The sequence below is a fragment of the Manacus candei genome, unplaced genomic scaffold (assembly GCF_025592945.1).
Source record: "Manacus candei isolate 608988 ecotype Guabito, Panama unplaced genomic scaffold, ASM2559294v1 h1tg000043l, whole genome shotgun sequence".
Taxonomy (NCBI): Eukaryota; Metazoa; Chordata; class Aves; order Passeriformes; family Pipridae; genus Manacus; species Manacus candei.
This window is the reverse complement of record NW_026138091.1, coordinates 11,568,671-11,585,940: the sequence shown is the minus strand read 5'-3', so window position 1 is coordinate 11,585,940 and position 17,270 is coordinate 11,568,671. Positions and strand designations below refer to the sequence as shown.

The 17,270-nt window shown below is 39.3% G+C and overlaps 1 protein-coding gene across 2 annotated transcripts in view; it reads left to right on the top strand.

Annotated features, from left to right (window-relative positions):
- The window catches only part of PDZRN4 (PDZ domain containing ring finger 4), a 246,451-nt gene that overhangs the window by 186,528 nt on the left and 42,653 nt on the right, over positions 1 to 17,270 (top strand). For both annotated transcript variants that reach the window (XM_051795426.1, XM_051795427.1), the window contains 2 exons: positions 13,917 to 14,170; positions 15,616 to 15,718. In XM_051795426.1, the coding sequence (XP_051651386.1) occupies positions 13,917 to 14,170; positions 15,616 to 15,718 (357 nt within the window). The remainder of the gene's footprint in view (positions 1 to 13,916; positions 14,171 to 15,615; positions 15,719 to 17,270) is intronic.

The window sequence follows — 17,270 nt, the reverse complement described above, 5'->3', positions numbered from 1 at the left end:
AAGAGGTTATAAGGAGGATACAGAGTTGACTCTGGAGGAATATCCATCTACATGTAGAGCTAAAAAGGAAAGTGAAAGGCTGGGGAGAGGTTACTGCTGGAGCTCCAGAAGAGTATATCTTTGCAGTGATCTTGTTTAATACTTTTATTAGTGACATTTGCTGAAATATCAGCAAACTTTACCTGCCAATTCCTAAAGACATGTTTAATGTCTTTTAAAATACCAATGGCTTCAGCAGGACTGGAAGGTTTACCTGGGAACCTTGAGGGGGGAAAGGAGAAGATGAGGAGGGGAGAAGGCTAAATGATGAGGCAAGAAGGTAGAGAGAAAAAAGAGACATGCCATAATGAGTCATGTTTTATGAAAAGACAGTAATCAGTGTAATAATAAGAAAGCAGAGATTGAGACTAGACCAGTTATTTCTCCCATTTGCTCCACTACTGGGAGATTTCTAAACATAGTTGTTGTACCCATTTGGCTGGGTTGGAGTACTCAGAAGAGTAGCCTCCATCCACCCACATACTTAACTCCTTAAATCCAACCCTATTTGATAGGTGGTTAGATTATATTTGATGACTTGAAATTATAGCTTCAGAAAGCAGTGTATGATTTCTTGCCTTCCAAAATGTCTAGTAACCTGATTGAAAGACTGCCTTGCAGAGTGAAAGATGTGGTTTCATACAGGTATGCTGAGTTCAGCTTTCCCAATATCTAGGCAAATGACTTATTTGTTAGGCTAATGTGTCAGTGCAGCTACTACTGTTCCCAATCTGTACTGTCCTCACTTTTTACGGGAAAGTCTTGTGTTCCAGTGGTTGACTTACTTTTTAAGAAATTTGGCTGACTATCCTGGGCCTGGAGTAAAAGGGTAGATCTAGTGGGGAGAAGTGGCTGCTTAACTGCAGGGCTTTGATGGCAGCTCTAAAAGTGCCTTTTGAGTTTGCTTCCAGCCCGTTAGCATGATGGCTCTTCTCTTGCTCCATGGACCACAAGCAGCTCCTGCCTGATGGTCTTTGAGGAACTCTGTGCCTCCTCCTGCCCAAATAATGCAGGGTGAAATGAGGATACTGATACCTTTTGATACTCATGCACCTGGGCTGTTGATCATGCATGAGGATATCAGATGGGATAGCATTGCCCTCTCTGAGATCACAGTGTCACAATCTGCTCCAAGTAATCCCTCTCTCGCTCAATAGAGCTGTGGAATGTACAGGATGTGATGGCTGGCCTGCAGCTTGTTTCCACTGACTGCAACAGGCACTGGGGGAAGCTGGAGATTAAGACTGCATGTCTGGGTACCTGACCTCACAGTTCCTGGGTTTTCCTAAGGGTGAAGTTTGCAGGGGGAGGTGGGGAAAAAATGCACATTCTGAATATCTGTAAGATAGCACTGGCTACCTTAACTGTGCTTTCGTGAGGCTTAACATGCTGACAACTGAGAGTAGTATTTCTATTTGGTATTAAGAAAAGCACTCAAGGCCAGTATGCAAATTTTTCCCCACAAAAATCTTCTTCTCTGACAATCTCCATTAAGAGCAAATTTGTTTCTAATGTATGCAAATATTGAATTTTCACAGAATTAGAAACCTACAGTCCCTTTTCTCAGATGTTTTCTTTCTTGTCTAACAATATCAATAATTAACTGCAAACTAGTCACAGTGAGAAACAGAACAATGAATATTAACTTGGCAGGTTTATTTTTAAACTGTCTGCCTGAAAAGCAACCTGTACCATTCCAATATTTCCCATCTCTTATATGAATAGTAATCAAAGAATTTTCTTTGTAATGGTAGACCTGAAAAATAGCAGACAAAATGGTTTATGCTTGGAACAAAAAACAGTGATACAAGGGTTGAAGACCTGTGGTCAGGTGGTTCATTGTCAGATGTGGAAGCTGGCCAAATTTCCCCAGTGGCCTGGCCTTTCTGCCATGGTTCCACATCAGCAACCGAGCCCAACAAGTGTCAGGATGAATTCAAATAGTAGAATTGATTGCAGGGAATGATTTATGCCTGTCTGCCTCTCCTCAGGTGGGGAAGGCTTGTTTAAATTTGGCCCTGCCATTTTGAGCCGGCTTCAGACATTTCTCAATTTATTGGAAGTCTCTGCTTTTCACATGCGGTTCTTTTCACCAATAACTTTATGCTATGACATTTTACTTTACTGATTTGTAAAACCAGCTTACCATAAAAGTTTTAAGGAACCTGGCTTTCTTAAAGAATATATCTATCAGCAGTAACAGAAAAGCTACACTCAAGTCCTACATGGTGTGGATTTTGAAGCAAGAACTTATTTGACTTTAAACTTAAGGGGGAAAGTACACTTTTCTTCAACTGAGCCATTTTAAAACATAACCTTTTCAACAAATAAGCCAAGAAGAAACCTTTGAATTGAGGTACATCTGAGTTGTAAAAACACTTGGTTGAAATTTGCACTTCACTACAGCATATTGATCCAGTTGCAAGCCTATGCTTCTGCTCCCTGCCTGCCTCCTATATAAAGAACAAACAAGAATTTTACAAGCTGTGATGTTACAACATCATATTTTGGTTTCTGTGAGAATAGACTAGACTGGACTAGAATAAAATACAGTTGGAAGGGACCTACTAGGATCATCTAATTCAAGTACCTTCACATCTTTCTCAGATGGTGGGGCCCTGAACTGCACAGAGCACTCCGGGTGGGGCCTCACCAGTGCTGAATACAGCGGTGTAATCGCCTCCTTTGACAGGCTGGTGATGCACCCCAGGATCGGCACGCTGGTGACTCACACTGAGCCTGCTGTCAGCCAGCACCCCCAGATCACTTACTGCAGGGCTGCTCACTAGCCACTCTGCTCCTAATCTATACTTGTGCACAGCATAGATATTTTATATTTTACCATGGTTTCTTGCCTTCTACTGAAGAAGGTTGCAGAAGTTATTCTACTGGTAATCATTATTTTATGAGCACATATGGAACTTACATCTCCCTTTATAAAATAATCCAGTGTATATAATCTGTATATTGCCAGCAAGAATTCATGTACACCTAACACTTCTCTTATAATATATAATGTAAAAAACAAAGGGTCTTATTTCTTCTTTCACTAGTGTCTATCCTTTTCTTTTATGAAATGTCATATAAATTGCAAAAAGAAAACCTCATTTTTAAAAGGACTTTCTTCATGAGAAAAAGGGAAGATGACATTGGGCTTGTCTTGATATCCCACAGTGTGCCATGATTAAAGTATTTTTATTGTCTAGGCCATAAACTTTATATAAAAGGGTATCATTCATTGTCTAAATTCTCAGCATGAATGTTTAGTCATTATTTTACTACAGCAGTACTTAGAAGGCCCTACTTACTTTGAGGCTCTGTGGTGCTTGATGCTATATAACCAAAAAGACAGTCCTTGCTCCTAGGCTTTTTTTTTTCCAAATACCTAAGTATAGCAGATATAAAGTGTGGATTGTGCTATTCTTTTCAATGTTTTAATTAAGTCGTTCATGCTGCTTTCAAATAAGATAATCAAAAGCCTGTCAGATAATCTCATTACATATTAAAGGATAGTTCTGTTGCTCTGAACAGAAAGAATTACTCTGTTCCTGATATCGAAAGGTCTTTTATGCTCTGTATGCTAAACTGCATTATCTGATGTTGGTGCATGGCAATTGAAAGCAGCAGGAACTGCCCACATGTATCCAAAGACCAGTTTTTTTCTGAAGAGTTGACAAAGAAATTCTTCAAAATCTGTTTGTATTTCAGTGGTATTTGTGGTATTGTAAGGCAATGGTGCAGCGTATTCAGTGGCGAGTCAACAGCACAGCCCTGTCTACCAGCCACATATAAACTCCCCTGATGTATTTTTCAGCCATCTGGACCTTAACAGTCTTGCTGTGCCTTTGGAGAGCTCGAACTGCAGCTCTGATAGACTCACCATACACCTGGAATTGCCTGGGAAAAGGAAACTGATGAGCATTGTGTGAACTTCCTCAGAAATTGCCCTTTGCTGATTTTTGGAGAGTCCATTGGAGAAATGAGCCAGCTCCTTCATTCTCTCCTGAAGGTGGTATGGAGGACCTCCCATGTAGACTTCATTCAGGGAAGGTTCCCTTTGCAGGTATTAAATACTAAAGCTGTACAGGAGTGGTTGCTGCTGCTAATGCTGCAGAGAGCAAACCCAAGAAGATAAAGGAAGTCAAAGAAGCAACTGAAACATAACGGAGGGAGGCCAAAGAGGCAAGTGGAATAAAACAGGGGAAGGAAGTGGTGAAGGAAGGCAGAGATATGGAGGGAGGAAGGAGGGAGACACTCTAGAAGAAAGAGTAGAGTTGGAAACACTGGGACAGAAATAGCAGCTGTAATTGATTTTTAGCCAGGAAGGAGCTGCAGCTCTTACTACTGAAGGCACATACACAGTCTCAGTGCTGTATAAATAAGATAGAATTAAACTGGTACTGATATTCACATCCCTTACCATTTTTCCTCTTAAGAAGGAATGTGGCAATTAAACTTTAGAAAGAAGGAACTAAAATATTTCTGTGTCAGTGCAGTAAGTCGTCATTCAGTAGAAAAATAATCTTACATGAATAAATAGTCTTTAAAGGAGGATTAGAGTAGGAGAGAGAGAAACAAAAGGGAAGAAACAGTCATAAATATGTGTCATCAAATCCCTTTTCAATACCTCTACATGTAGGTTTATTTGTGTTCACTGTGTGTAACTAAAAGTTTACGGCTCTTCTCTTGATGTTCAAATAAAAATTGCTGCTAAGCTTTCCTAAAAGCTACTGGGAACTTTCTGGTACCAAATCATCTAATGAACTTTTGAATGGCAGGAAAGGTCCCACCACTCGCTTCATTTTATGAAATGGGTGGTTCCTCTGAATTCATTTTCTTCTTTGAAAAAGAGATCAAGGAAGTTGCCATGTTTCGGAGATAGGATGAAGTTAAACTTAATTGTAATCTCTTGTTTTTCAGCCCCTATATCTGAGAAAATCTAAATACATGTGAGCTTGCCAAAAGTATTTTTTAAATATTTAGTCCTGTAAAATATTGGAAGGAATTTTTGAAAGTACTGTTATGCCAAAAAAAAATTCTTAATATGCTGCTTCTGGAGTAAAGCCATGAAAATCAATGAAGAACAACAGTGTCAGATGAGTGTCAAGGCAGCATGAGAGAAGAATGGGAAAATAATGAAAGAGACCCTCCAAGTTTTATTCTAAAGAGGAGAAACCTTTTCTATTCCTTCAAGATGAAAATTAAAACAGATGCACAGTAAAAAATGCATATTAAAGTAGAGCTAGTCTGTTGTACACCCATTAAAAAAAGCCAGTGCAGATGCATTTAGGGATCACTCTGACCGTAGCACTTCGTGTGGGTGCCATCCCAGCAGGACATCAGGTTGCATTAGATGTGTGGCAGAACCTGGGAACTGGCCACAGTATCAACCAGTCTGGGACCTGACTCAGTGCTCTGATGTTGAGTTTAATGTTGCTGCAGTTTTGCAGTGTGAAATGCTGGCACATGGAGCACCCTTCTGGCCAGGGTGCAACTCCACTTACCAGATAGGCTTATGGCAATGCGCTGTTGGTTGCTCTTCTCTGCAGCTTCTTAGGAGCCAACCCAGTGTACTGGTGCTTGCTGATGGACATGCTGGCAGAAAGATGCTCTCTTGTTGGGTTGAGGATCACTGTGGCACAGGGGAAGCAGGCTTCCAGTGCCGGCAGTGCAGTCGGGAGCAGGGCAGTGAGACCCAACCAGCTGCTTGCACTACTACAGCCATCTGTCCTGCTCCTGCACAGCTGGAGCAACTGGGAGTTAGTCCTCCATGCTGGGAAACCTCTAGCTCTTGCTGTGCTACCTTAAACTTAAAAAAATAGAGTCTGCCTTGTGCTTAACTACATGCCTTAAATGGGAAATTTTAATAATGTGCCAACAGCAGCAGTTTGGAGTATCTTACTGAGGAAAAGGTCACTGTGCCCATAAGTTATCCTAGCATTTGATCAGTAGACTCTTTTCCAAGACTTTAAGTCTCATTATTCACTGCTTATAAAGTCACTTGAGATATAAAAAGTCTTTTTATAGTAATGAAAGAACTCCCACAATTAGCCAGAAGGCAGCCATCTATCTTTTTAAACTACTCAGTTCAGAGGAGACCAGGAGTTTCAGTTGTCTGTATGTGGATGAATTGTTATGACAGTGATAAGTGTAACATTCATGTGGGATGCCAGCCGTGGCTGAGTTCATGAAAGGGTGGGGGATTTTTTTAGAAGAGAAACTCTTCTGTTAGTGAAACCTAGAATATAATTCCCTGAAAAGGAAAAAAGTGACTACACATTGTTTACAGAGTCTTGACATCTGCCATTCAGCCTCTTCCATTATTCTTTGGGAATTGCAAATGATTAAAGAATGTTGTTAATTTGATCTCCTAAAACTTGAATGACAACTATCTTTTGAAGAGCCTCTTCCCTGAGAAAAATACGTACCTTGAAAGAGAGACGGGAGAGTCAGTTTGTGATAGAGCAGGGACACCATGAAGTTCGCAGGAGAATACAGCATTCAGTGCAAGGGCTTAGAGATAAAAAGTATTTGTTCTGAGCACACATATTGACCTTTGATTGTATTCTCCCCACCATAAAAGAGTTGCTGTATGTGGTAGATCTCTTGAGAGATTTATTTAATGTCCTATCCATAAATAGAAAAAATTTGCAATGATTAATGTAATAAATGATGGTCTAATTATATCAAGAAGTAACACAACGCATTTTATGTATGCCACAACTAGTTTAGTCTTTATTGCCCTCAGGCAGAATCTTAATATCATCAGAAAAACTGTTTATCAATATTAAAAGCAATTTGCATAGTAAATACACCCCAGCCTTGCAACATTACCATCTGGGTTAGCTGAGCATTTGTGTTGGTACCAGGAAGTGCTGTTGAAGGCAGACCTCACAGGGGGTCAGGGTCTCCAGCTGTCACCATGGGAGGATGACAAGTGCCAGTGTTCCCAACCTGAGAGTAGGGGACAGGTTCAGTGAGAGACCAGTGGGAGGTCTTTGTGGAGAAGAGATCAGGAAAGGAAAGATGTAAGGCACTGAAATCAGCAAGCATGAGAGTAAGAAGACTTCTAGGGAGTAAAGAAGAGTCCACGCTGAGAGAAGGTGTCAGAGTGGAAAAGCTGGCAGCCTAAGAGAGAGACCATAGGTAGTAAAGCAAGGGAAAGGAAAATGAGACTCGAAGTACTAGCTGGAAGAGGATTCGAGAAAAATGGTTGTTGCAACTAGTCACAGGTCTGTTGGGCAGATTGATGGAGTCAGAAAAGGATAACAACAGCTGATCACAAATGCATGTGTAGCTGCTGTTGTCTCTGGGAAGCTCACTCAAACTAATAAAGTGATTCTTAAATTTAATTTGGTGTTTTCATTTTACTCACAAACCAAGAAAATTGCAGATAACACAAACCAAGAGAACAGCAGATAATAGTAAATAGTACATTCTCTCTTCCGAAACGCAAGTGAATGTTTTCTGAGCTGTTGCTGTGCTTTCTGAACTGTGCTTTCTGAGCTGTTCTGATGTTGTTGGACATCAGCATTAAAGGACTTGAAAGGATCTTTGTGAGATGTGCACTGCTCTAACACACAGCTCTGAGTTGGAGGGCCTATTCTCCAGTTACACAGAATGCCAAACCTCATGTTGTGAAGTGCAGAAATTCAGTTTTCATTTTGGCCACAAATTAAACCTGCTAGTTCAGTAGTGATTTTAAACTCGGACCAGGCATAATTATCCTGGAGATGTGAACTGTATCATCTGTTTTTTTAAGAGGTGTCCCAAGGTGAGGGCCCAAATCCACAGAGCCTTTAAGCATGGAAATGTCCATACACTGTTGGAGGAGATTGAAATGCTCACAGGCATTTGTGATGAATGATCGTTGTGCCTAACTCAGCCAGCTGGAAGCAGCCTATAGGCATGCGTCTAAAACACCATCCATTTCCTATACTCAGTACCATAAATGCAATTAGGCAGTCAATAAATTTTGTATTTAAAACCCCAAACCTCCTCCTAAAGTTAAGGGGGATCTTCAGTGATTGCTTTGCTTACAATAGATTTGATTTTTCTTTCAAAACATGGAACACAATTCTGCACACAGAATTTTGGGAGACAATTCTTCTAGTACAGGTTTTTAGTTAGAGATGACTGGGTCGAGAAGGTAAAGTCATGGAGAATAAAGATATTAAATGAGTTTCTATTTGTTGGAGAACTGAAGTTGCACAAGCTCATCCATATTAGTTACCTTGCTCACTAGTTTGCTATAGTTAACTGCAGTTGTGATGAGAACTATTTGTCCATTCCCTGTACATCTACCTGGGGCATTTTTCTACTTCAGTTTAAAAATCTTTTGAATTCCCTAGTATAGCAATACTTCCAGGCAGTGTCCAGGTCTTTGCTGGGGTCTTTTGGGAATGTGTCATGTCCTTCACAGAGAGGAGCTGTAGCTGTCAGACCTGCCCTCAGATGCATCAATCATGGTGAACAACTCTGACAAAAAGGAGCATAGTCCTGAGGTCAGCTGAAAGAAGGGTGCTTTTTTTTCTGACAACTGCTGTTTAAATGATCAAAATTGCCGAGAAGTCACTGGGTTGTCCCCTCTAAGAGGAAGTTTTACAGAATGGAAATAGGTATATTTCTACGCTTTCCCAGGTTTTGTAGCATTTATTTTGTCTTGCTTAAATTAAGGTTTACCCATAGGCTTTTCAGCCATATTAGTAGATTTCTACTAAATACTGGGAATTGGAAGTAGTGCTGTTTAAACACAGAGATACACAGAGGACTGCAGTACTGGACATGGCCTGGGTCTACTCAGTATTGTTGAACCAACTACACAGGCTATTGAACAGCACAAAACTCAGCTCTACACGTAATGGAGATATAATTCTTGTTACAAGCCTGTCGTTCAGCTTGAGGGAAGCAGCCAGAGCCTGCATGTTCAGCAGCTTGTGTAGGTTTTAGAAGGGATGACAAGATTTTGCTGTCAGCGCAGCAAGGATCAAACTGGAACAAATGTCGCTTAACTCATCTGGCTAAGGAAGAGAAAATGTCATTAACCAGCATAATAACAGTTGTCCCTTTACTGAACTTGCATGAACCCTGACTGAGATAGTGCTCTTGGATAATCGCTGAATTTGCCATCTCTGAGATTAACTTGCAGTTTAGTACTAAACTGTAACCTAAAAGGTCAGTGTGTCAAATGCCCTTTCAGTAGATGAGCTATCACATTTGTCTTAGCAGAAGACTTGCAGTGTCCTCTTCGGCATATGTGTCACTGGTATCTCACATGTCCTGTGTTGCCCTATCCGGCCCACGGAGCCTCACACTGTTGCTCCTTAGCAATGGAAGTTTTCTAGAGTCTGTATATGCCGAAAGCTGTAAGTCTGGGAGGAAGGTCATATATTTTTGTTCTTTTTTTTTCTGTTGCCTGCAGTTAGGGAGGGCTCATATTCCTGTCCTAAAGAAAGACTGGTCAGACTTTGGGACAGTGTTCAATCTTTGTGCCAGTCTGCTGTCCAAGGATGCACCAAGGGTGTGGTAACCTGGGTGTATTTAGAGTGAGAGATTGAAGGTGAAAGGACTGCTGTGATGAAAGTAGATTTAGCACCTGTCAGGTCAGGGGCATCTTCTGTATTGGTGTTGAAATGCCCTAGGACGGTGAGCTTTGTGTGAACTCCAACATCACGTCAGACAGCATCTCTGTCATTTTGCAAGGAAAGCCTTATGTCTAGACATCTCTGCTCTTGTAGAACACTCCTTTATTTTTCCTGTTGCCTCTACTGAATAAATGAAGCATCTGAAAGGATTTTACTTCAGCAGAATTGATCTTAAATTTCAACTTGCATGTGCCAGATATTTGCTAAGGATAGGAGGTTTATCTCATGAGCTGCTAATGCAACACCTTTTGTGATGGTTGCATTCATGTGACTATACATATTTCTTCCTTTTTTCCTTTTTTAATTTTTTCTCTTAATATGGAAAAAGTAAAGACTACAGGAAACATATCAACATTTCTGGCCTTTTTGGTTCAAAAATTCTGGCCTATACTAAATTATCAAAGCAGAAAAGTGTTAGAAGACAGACAAGGCAGTTTAAGTTCTTGATCACAGGGACTTTAATCCTGGAAGCAGTCTTCATCAAAGGACTGATTTTTTTTTTCATCTTTAGAACTCATAACATGAGGATAACCTAACAACCAGTTGTCTAGATTTGTTATAGTCAATGTTTTGCTACTGAGTCCTGTCCTTCCTTCTCTTCTGTCTGCCTCTGTGTGAGTGGGAATAAGTGTATGTACAGTGGTGCTGGCATTGGAAGTGGCACTTGGCCAAAGTCAGTCCATGTTTGCATGAAAGGCAAAGCCCATTTCCTTGTTTATTTTCTGATGCTGATGAAGTTTTGCATGTGGCTGGATTTAGAGCAAGAATACAAAGGGGATGGCCATGATCCAGACAGTGGCCACTAGTACACTCTGGGGGAGATGTTGACAAGTGGCCCAGACTTTGCAGTGTGTCCAATAGCAGGGCGGGGCAGGAGGAGGGACTATGAGGGGTGGGGGAAAGTAATCACTAAACAAAAGCATAATCAAACAGGGCAGGAGGATGGTTTACATGAGAAAAGATATATTCTTTACTTAACATTCACAACTTGCTTGTGGATTAATTAGCCCATCTGCTACAACAAATGTATTCCCATGTCTTTGTGTTGATTGTTAAAAGTGACTGATTTGTCTATCCACTTAAAATAGTACCCTGGATTCCACTGCAAGTAACCTTTCCTAGGCAAGGAATTTATTTAATCATCCACTAAGAACCTGTAAATGGCTTTCTGTAAATAAGTGCTCAGCTGTCTGTGGCTCCCAGGGTAACTATATGTGAGTGTTAAGTTGGGGGATAATGCAGGAGGCTGAAAGTCCTTAAAGAAGCTGCATGAAGAGAGCTTCCAACCCCATCTGTAGTACTGGCTTTAGGTTTTTAAAAAAACTCTCCTCAGCCCCAAGTGGGCAGGACAGCTGCCAGAACATAGTAATTCAGCTATAGATTTTCTTCTGAGAAAGGCAGCATTCATAAATTATGTGACCTTTATGCAGATCGAGAAAGTATGTTGATAAACTTCAAGTGACAATTTAAACAAGTATTGGGTCCAGTGTGCTTGTATTTCACAGGAAACCAACATAAAGCATGGAATGTTTTTAAAGTCTTCAGATTAAATAGGCATTTAAATGAAAATAGGGGTCAACCATAGGTTTCCAGGATAAATGAAAATGTGTATCTTTTGTGATTTTTTCACATTCATGTGATTTTAAAATATTATTATTCTTTAGAAGTAAAATTTGCATGTAAATGGCATTGTTGTGAATTTATGTCTATTTCCGTAGAGTAAGTGATAAGTATTGACTGATGTGAATAAACAGAGCTTCTGGTTTTAAAAAAAAAACCTAATAATGTAATTTTGTATTTTTTATCTTTTTGATTTGCTGATGTGGATCTGTGATAAAATGGTCAGCTTGTGCCAAAATCCATGTGGTTCAGCTGGGATACAGAAGGATTGTGTGTTTTCTACTTGAGTAGGGAAAAAATTGAAACAGTGCTATGTGGTATTTATTCCCAAGCATTTAGTTCTAGGAGAAACACCATATAGTTATCCAAAGCTTAAAAAGTATCAAAAGGGTTTTGGGAGTTAGGAAAGTGATTTTTCTGTTCTTAGGGCCTTAGGAATGAGAGTTCCTCAGAGAGGCTATAGGACACTATTGTTACAAAAACTGCAGAAACTGAAAAAATTGTGTCCTCGGTAGGATCTGATATAGAAACAAGAATGAAGCAGAGACTAGAACTGAAGAGTGAGTAGAAGACCCAGGCTTGAAGATTTATCTCTAATGGCTTCTGTTAGATGGGGCTGAGTCTGAACACCTTGGCAGCATAACTTGTCTTATTGGAAAGTGTTTACAGAAGCACTCTCCTTGGGTAAATTTCTTTGATTTTCTTATAACTTGTTCTTTGACTGCCTTGGCTCTTCTGCTTAGATATCACTGATACTTTTCCATGTAACTTAGATTAATGTAACCCAAGGTTATAATGTGATGGATGATAATTTAGGCAATAAAATTATAACATTAAATCTTAATATTTTTGGCTTGAGTCATCAGAGACCTTGAACTTAGGTGACCAAGCTAGCTGCTGTTCCTATTACCTGATCACTGTCTAGGCTGCAGCTGTATGGAACTTCTGAGTATCCCAGGCATTCAGCACAGGGAATTTTGAGCTTTTTTTTTTTTTTTGTTCAAAATTTTTAACCTTCTCATCACTGCATACAGCATCATGGTTAGTTAGAAAGATTGGCTAATGTTTGCATTGGTGGCTATGCTACCAGCCTCATATTTGCATGTCCTTATGGGTAATGTGTAATGAGTAATATGGACATGAAATCACTGCTTCTTTGGAAGTTATGTCACAGGAAAGATGGTTCGACCTTGTATTTGAGCACGTACTCCAGAAATGTATTGACTTGATATATACGTGTAGTTAATGTTCAACAGTATAATAGTCATGCACACAAATAGACAGGACTATGGCTGCACGTTCTGCCCCAAAATGTTGCTGAAGGCTGCTGAGTTACTGAGGCTCTTTAAGTTTGCTGACATTGTTCTTGTTTACATATTTCTTTTTTGACAAGGAAGTTCCAAGAATTTCTTGAATGGAAGAATGATGTGGCAAATAAATTTTTGTTTCAACCAGTATTTGCAAATGTTGGCAAAAAGTCAGTACCGTTTTTGGAGAGGGTTTAGTCTTAGTTCATTAAGCAGTCTTATGACTCATCGTCTATACAACAAAGTTTATTTGGACATGAACTTGCAGTAGAATCCTATTTCTGATTTGCTGCCAGTGTAGAAATTTTCCTAGGTATATAAATCTTAATCAAGTTTTGGTACCTTCAGATATTCACAATTCTTACTAGAAAACTCTGCCTTTCTACCTCAGCACAGGATCACCTCATTTCCACGTAGCTCAAAACAGTTGGATCCTGTACAGCAGTCAGCAGTGATTCCATTGCTCTGGAAACAGTGTAATAGTGTTTTCTGTGCACAACCCTATGTCCAAGGGCTTAGCTATTGACTGCCATTGACAAATTAGCCTTCACATTTTATGGTGGCCTAATACTTGGGAATATTGCCCTAAAAACCTGAATTCATATGAATTTAGCATAATCCATCCTTGCAGTTACCTTTTTTAATAGCCTAAGGCCTCATCTAGACTGGGAGGTTTATTATTTTCCTGTTCATAGCAAATTATTTATTCAGTTAGTTTGTTTTAGATTTCTCTTTCCTTAAAAAAGCAGCAGCTGACTACATCAGTCAAGTCTTGCTATCTTTGGTCTTAATGGTTATATAATAGCCACAGTAGATAAGTGACAAAACATTGAAAATTGGCCTTGTTTCTTTTTAGACATCAGAGACATGTTTATTGACATCTGCATTATTAGCAATGCTATGCCTGAAATCCTTAAAACATTTGCATGCCACAGAAAATGATGAAATTCAAAATTAAAGGCACCCCTCCTTTTTTATATGTATTTTATGAGATGAATAAAATAGCATGAAAGAAATAATATTACATTACTTTCTAAATATTGTAGTTTCTTTCCTGTGTTTGGATTCCATTGGGTGGGGCAATTATGGAAGGGTTCTAACAATTTCTAATTTCTTGCAAAGATTAAAGAATTTATTTCTCCTTCCAACTGTATCTTCCCTCTTACATGCATACCAAAATATAGTCTGGCCAGTGTCATCAGGTGGCTTGACATACTACACAAGTATTTCATCCCCTATATTTTACATCCATATTTTTGTGCTGCCTTTTCTCTAACCTTTGCTATATTTTCTTGTTTTTCTCCAGGTCAATGGGAAGGACCTCTCCAAGGCCACTCATGAAGAAGCAGTGGAAGCTTTTCGCAATGCCAAGGAGCCAATTGTAGTTCAGGTTTTACGACGAGCCCCAGTTAGCAAAGCTCACAGTAGCTCTCAGGATGTTCAGCTTATGAATGCCAGCACTCAGACTGACATTACTTTTGAGCACATTATGGCTCTGGCCAAACTAAGGCCTTGCACACCACCAGTTCCTGATATCTGCCCTTTTCTACTTTCAGACAGGTATGGTTTATGTTTTTCTGCTATTTACCTGTGGGATTGAGGCATTGCAGTGGTAGCTTGTAGCCTTCTTTTGAAAAAGTGCCAGAAACACTTTAAATAAATTACAAATGACTTTGATAACCACTGTCCCATTCAGGCTTCAATGACAGTTAAGAAGAAAAACTCTTCTGGGTTCCAGAGTACCAAAAAGGCTTCTTCAAACCTGGAAAGAGCTTGTCTTGTTGTTTTCTGCTCTTCCAAATTTCTTACAGAAAAATCAAGGAAACAAATTATTTAATATGAAGATCCCCTTATCAAAACCAAAACAATTCCAAAAATATAGAGGTCAAAAACTACAGTTTCACCTGTCATATGGCAAATTATATGAATGAAATTATCCATCAGTTCAGTTCTTTGGAACTGAATTGGATGCAATCACCAGCAGGTAGTGCTTATACATAAATAGCGTGTAGAGTTCTTCCTCCTTTGACTCCACCTCATGAATAACATCATGTAGTGGGTGACCCTAGAGGATCCTACAGACCCTCTGTCTGTAGCCAGCAAAACTATGATAGCCCTAGAGCTTTTTCACTGACTTGCTATCATGTTGTGCATCTGTGCAGAATTGATGGTAATGGAGAATATATCACTTTTTACTTTGATGTAGGTCAATTTTTAGAAATTGTAGGTAAGATGGATTGAGCTTACTGCCAACTGCTGCACAGCAAGGAACATGATATGTGTATTTTTGAGTCGTTACTGTGTATTACCAAATTGCAGGCTACTGTGATTGAAGTTCCCATGCCCTCAGCATGGAGAAGAGTTTTCTACCTCTGCTAAGATAGATCCACACTGAGTGTTGCATGGCTGGGATCCAGCCTTGGGTCTAAAGCTGTTGTAAAGACCTCATTCTTTGTGTACCAAGCCCATTTAACGGTGCAGTTTCCTGACATTTTAAGTGTGCGGTTGCTCAAGTACACTTCACCACCCTGTTACCACTTTAAGAGGAGAGGATAATGCAAGTTGTTTTATGTGAATTCTTGAACAGTTTGTGAGCCTGGTGTGGGTTGTAGACCGTGGATGTTCAAGACTATGACCAGAACTAGTGAGTTGCCCCCAGCTGTGATGCAGCATGTGAATTTTGGAGTTAGGTACCTTTATGAGTGTAAGGAATCCTAAATTGTCACAATTAAACAGTTTGGCCCAAACCAGACCCTTTTAAGAAATCACCCTTTGTCAAATCTGGCAAAAGATGAACCTAGAAAAATGAACTCAGCCAGAGCACGAGCTTTTGAAAAGAAAACAGCCTGTGCTGCTTCTTGGTAGAGTTCCTTTCAGGCTGTCATGCCATTCAGAGTGGCAGTCCTGAGATGAGAAAACTGCAAAGAAATGTGTTTTTTAATCACATTTTAATTTTAAAAAACCCTGTTGCCTCATCTGCTGTTGTACTGCTTTGTTCCACATAGCTGCCATTCTCTTCACCCAGTGGAGCATGAATTTTATGAAGGTAATGAATACCTTTCCAGCCTGCCTGCTGATGCAGATAGAGCAGAAGACTTTGAGTATGAGGTAAGATCACTGGCACACTTCAGCCTCTCTTTCTGTTATTACAGATATGGCATTTACACAGCTGATAGCAGGCTTCTCTCAGAAAACGAAGAGTGGGAATACTTCTTAAAAAATCGGCACCAAAGACTGTTTTATCTTATACCTGTGTAATGTCACAGGATTTACAGGGGTTAGGGTAAACATGTGAAATACGAAAGCAGAATTCTGCAGTGGGTGAATACATACAAGTCTAAGAGTCTTATTAAGTATGTTCCCACTTCGTGCAGTGAAGAATTAAAAATGGTCACTGGAATTTTGATTGCTTTCCCCCTGCCTCTAACTTTAAGAATCAATTGTCCTTATATCTTATGCCTTAGACATCAGTCTTTCAGATACTTGGATGTGTACTTGAGTGTTTGTAAGATCACGCTTCAAATTGGAAAATGAATATAATTTCTATTACTTGCTCTTTGATATTTGACATTGTAAGTATTGCATTTATAAGAAATTGTGCTCACTACCACAAGTCTCCCTTTGCTATTAATGTATTGCACTCTCCAGTGACAAGGGTGAATGTGTTTTTGAGTCACTAGAAAACCATTATATGAGGCTTCCAGAAATGATAACATGATTAGTGATGTTGCTCTTCATTGGATTTTCATTTCAATATCTAAATAATCTACTTGTCAGTCAGTCCTTAGCTTTTCATGTTTTCCAGTGTCATCCAGTAACAAAATATTTATAGGGACAGGCATAAGAAACAGATGGTTCTTTTTATTATTAAACAGTGCTGAGTCTTTGCATAGGTTCAAGTTACTGTATTTTAAATAAGAGTGGTTATAAATAATTAAATATCTTTAATACAAGATTAAAAACATCCTATTCTTCTGTTTGCTCTGCCTTAAGAAACCTTTCTAAAGGTTTCATATAACTGGATGACATTTGGAAATTAAATGAATGGCAAAAGCTTTGGCAAATATGCAGTGAGTTCACTTTTATTGGTTTTAGCAGCTAAGATGCTCAATTGCAAGTTCAGCCCGTTGTTCTTCTAGCAGCCTGAGGAATCTGAAGTTCTTCCCCCAGGAAGCAGAAAAATCAAATAAAATCTACTTAGTGAATCTCATCAGAACAAGCAAACTTATATTTGAACTCCTCAAAAAGTCATTGCTAGGGATTTGCTATTTCTTTCCAGTTGAGTTTTATTGTGGTATCTTACAGGATAAGTCTCAGAGTTTAAGTTCTATTTTGACTGCCCATGTGTAATATAATATTAAATTTCTCTGTCAAGTGTGTTTGGTCATGCTACTTGTTTATTAAATGTAATAGAAACTATTTTTATGGTAATATTTAAATATAAATTGGTAATGTAAGCATCTAGAAAGAATATTTTTAAAAATGGTTAAATAAAAATATTTTCCACCATTTAATCAGAATATCAGTGACAATTTTTAAAGGGTCTACCTGGTGGAATCAAATCCTCTTTGTGGCCATTATTAATCCCTACTAATGGCTGGCATAAGCACTGTGACAACAGTAAATGTTTTGGCATGTTCTCTGTTGCCTGTAATCTCTA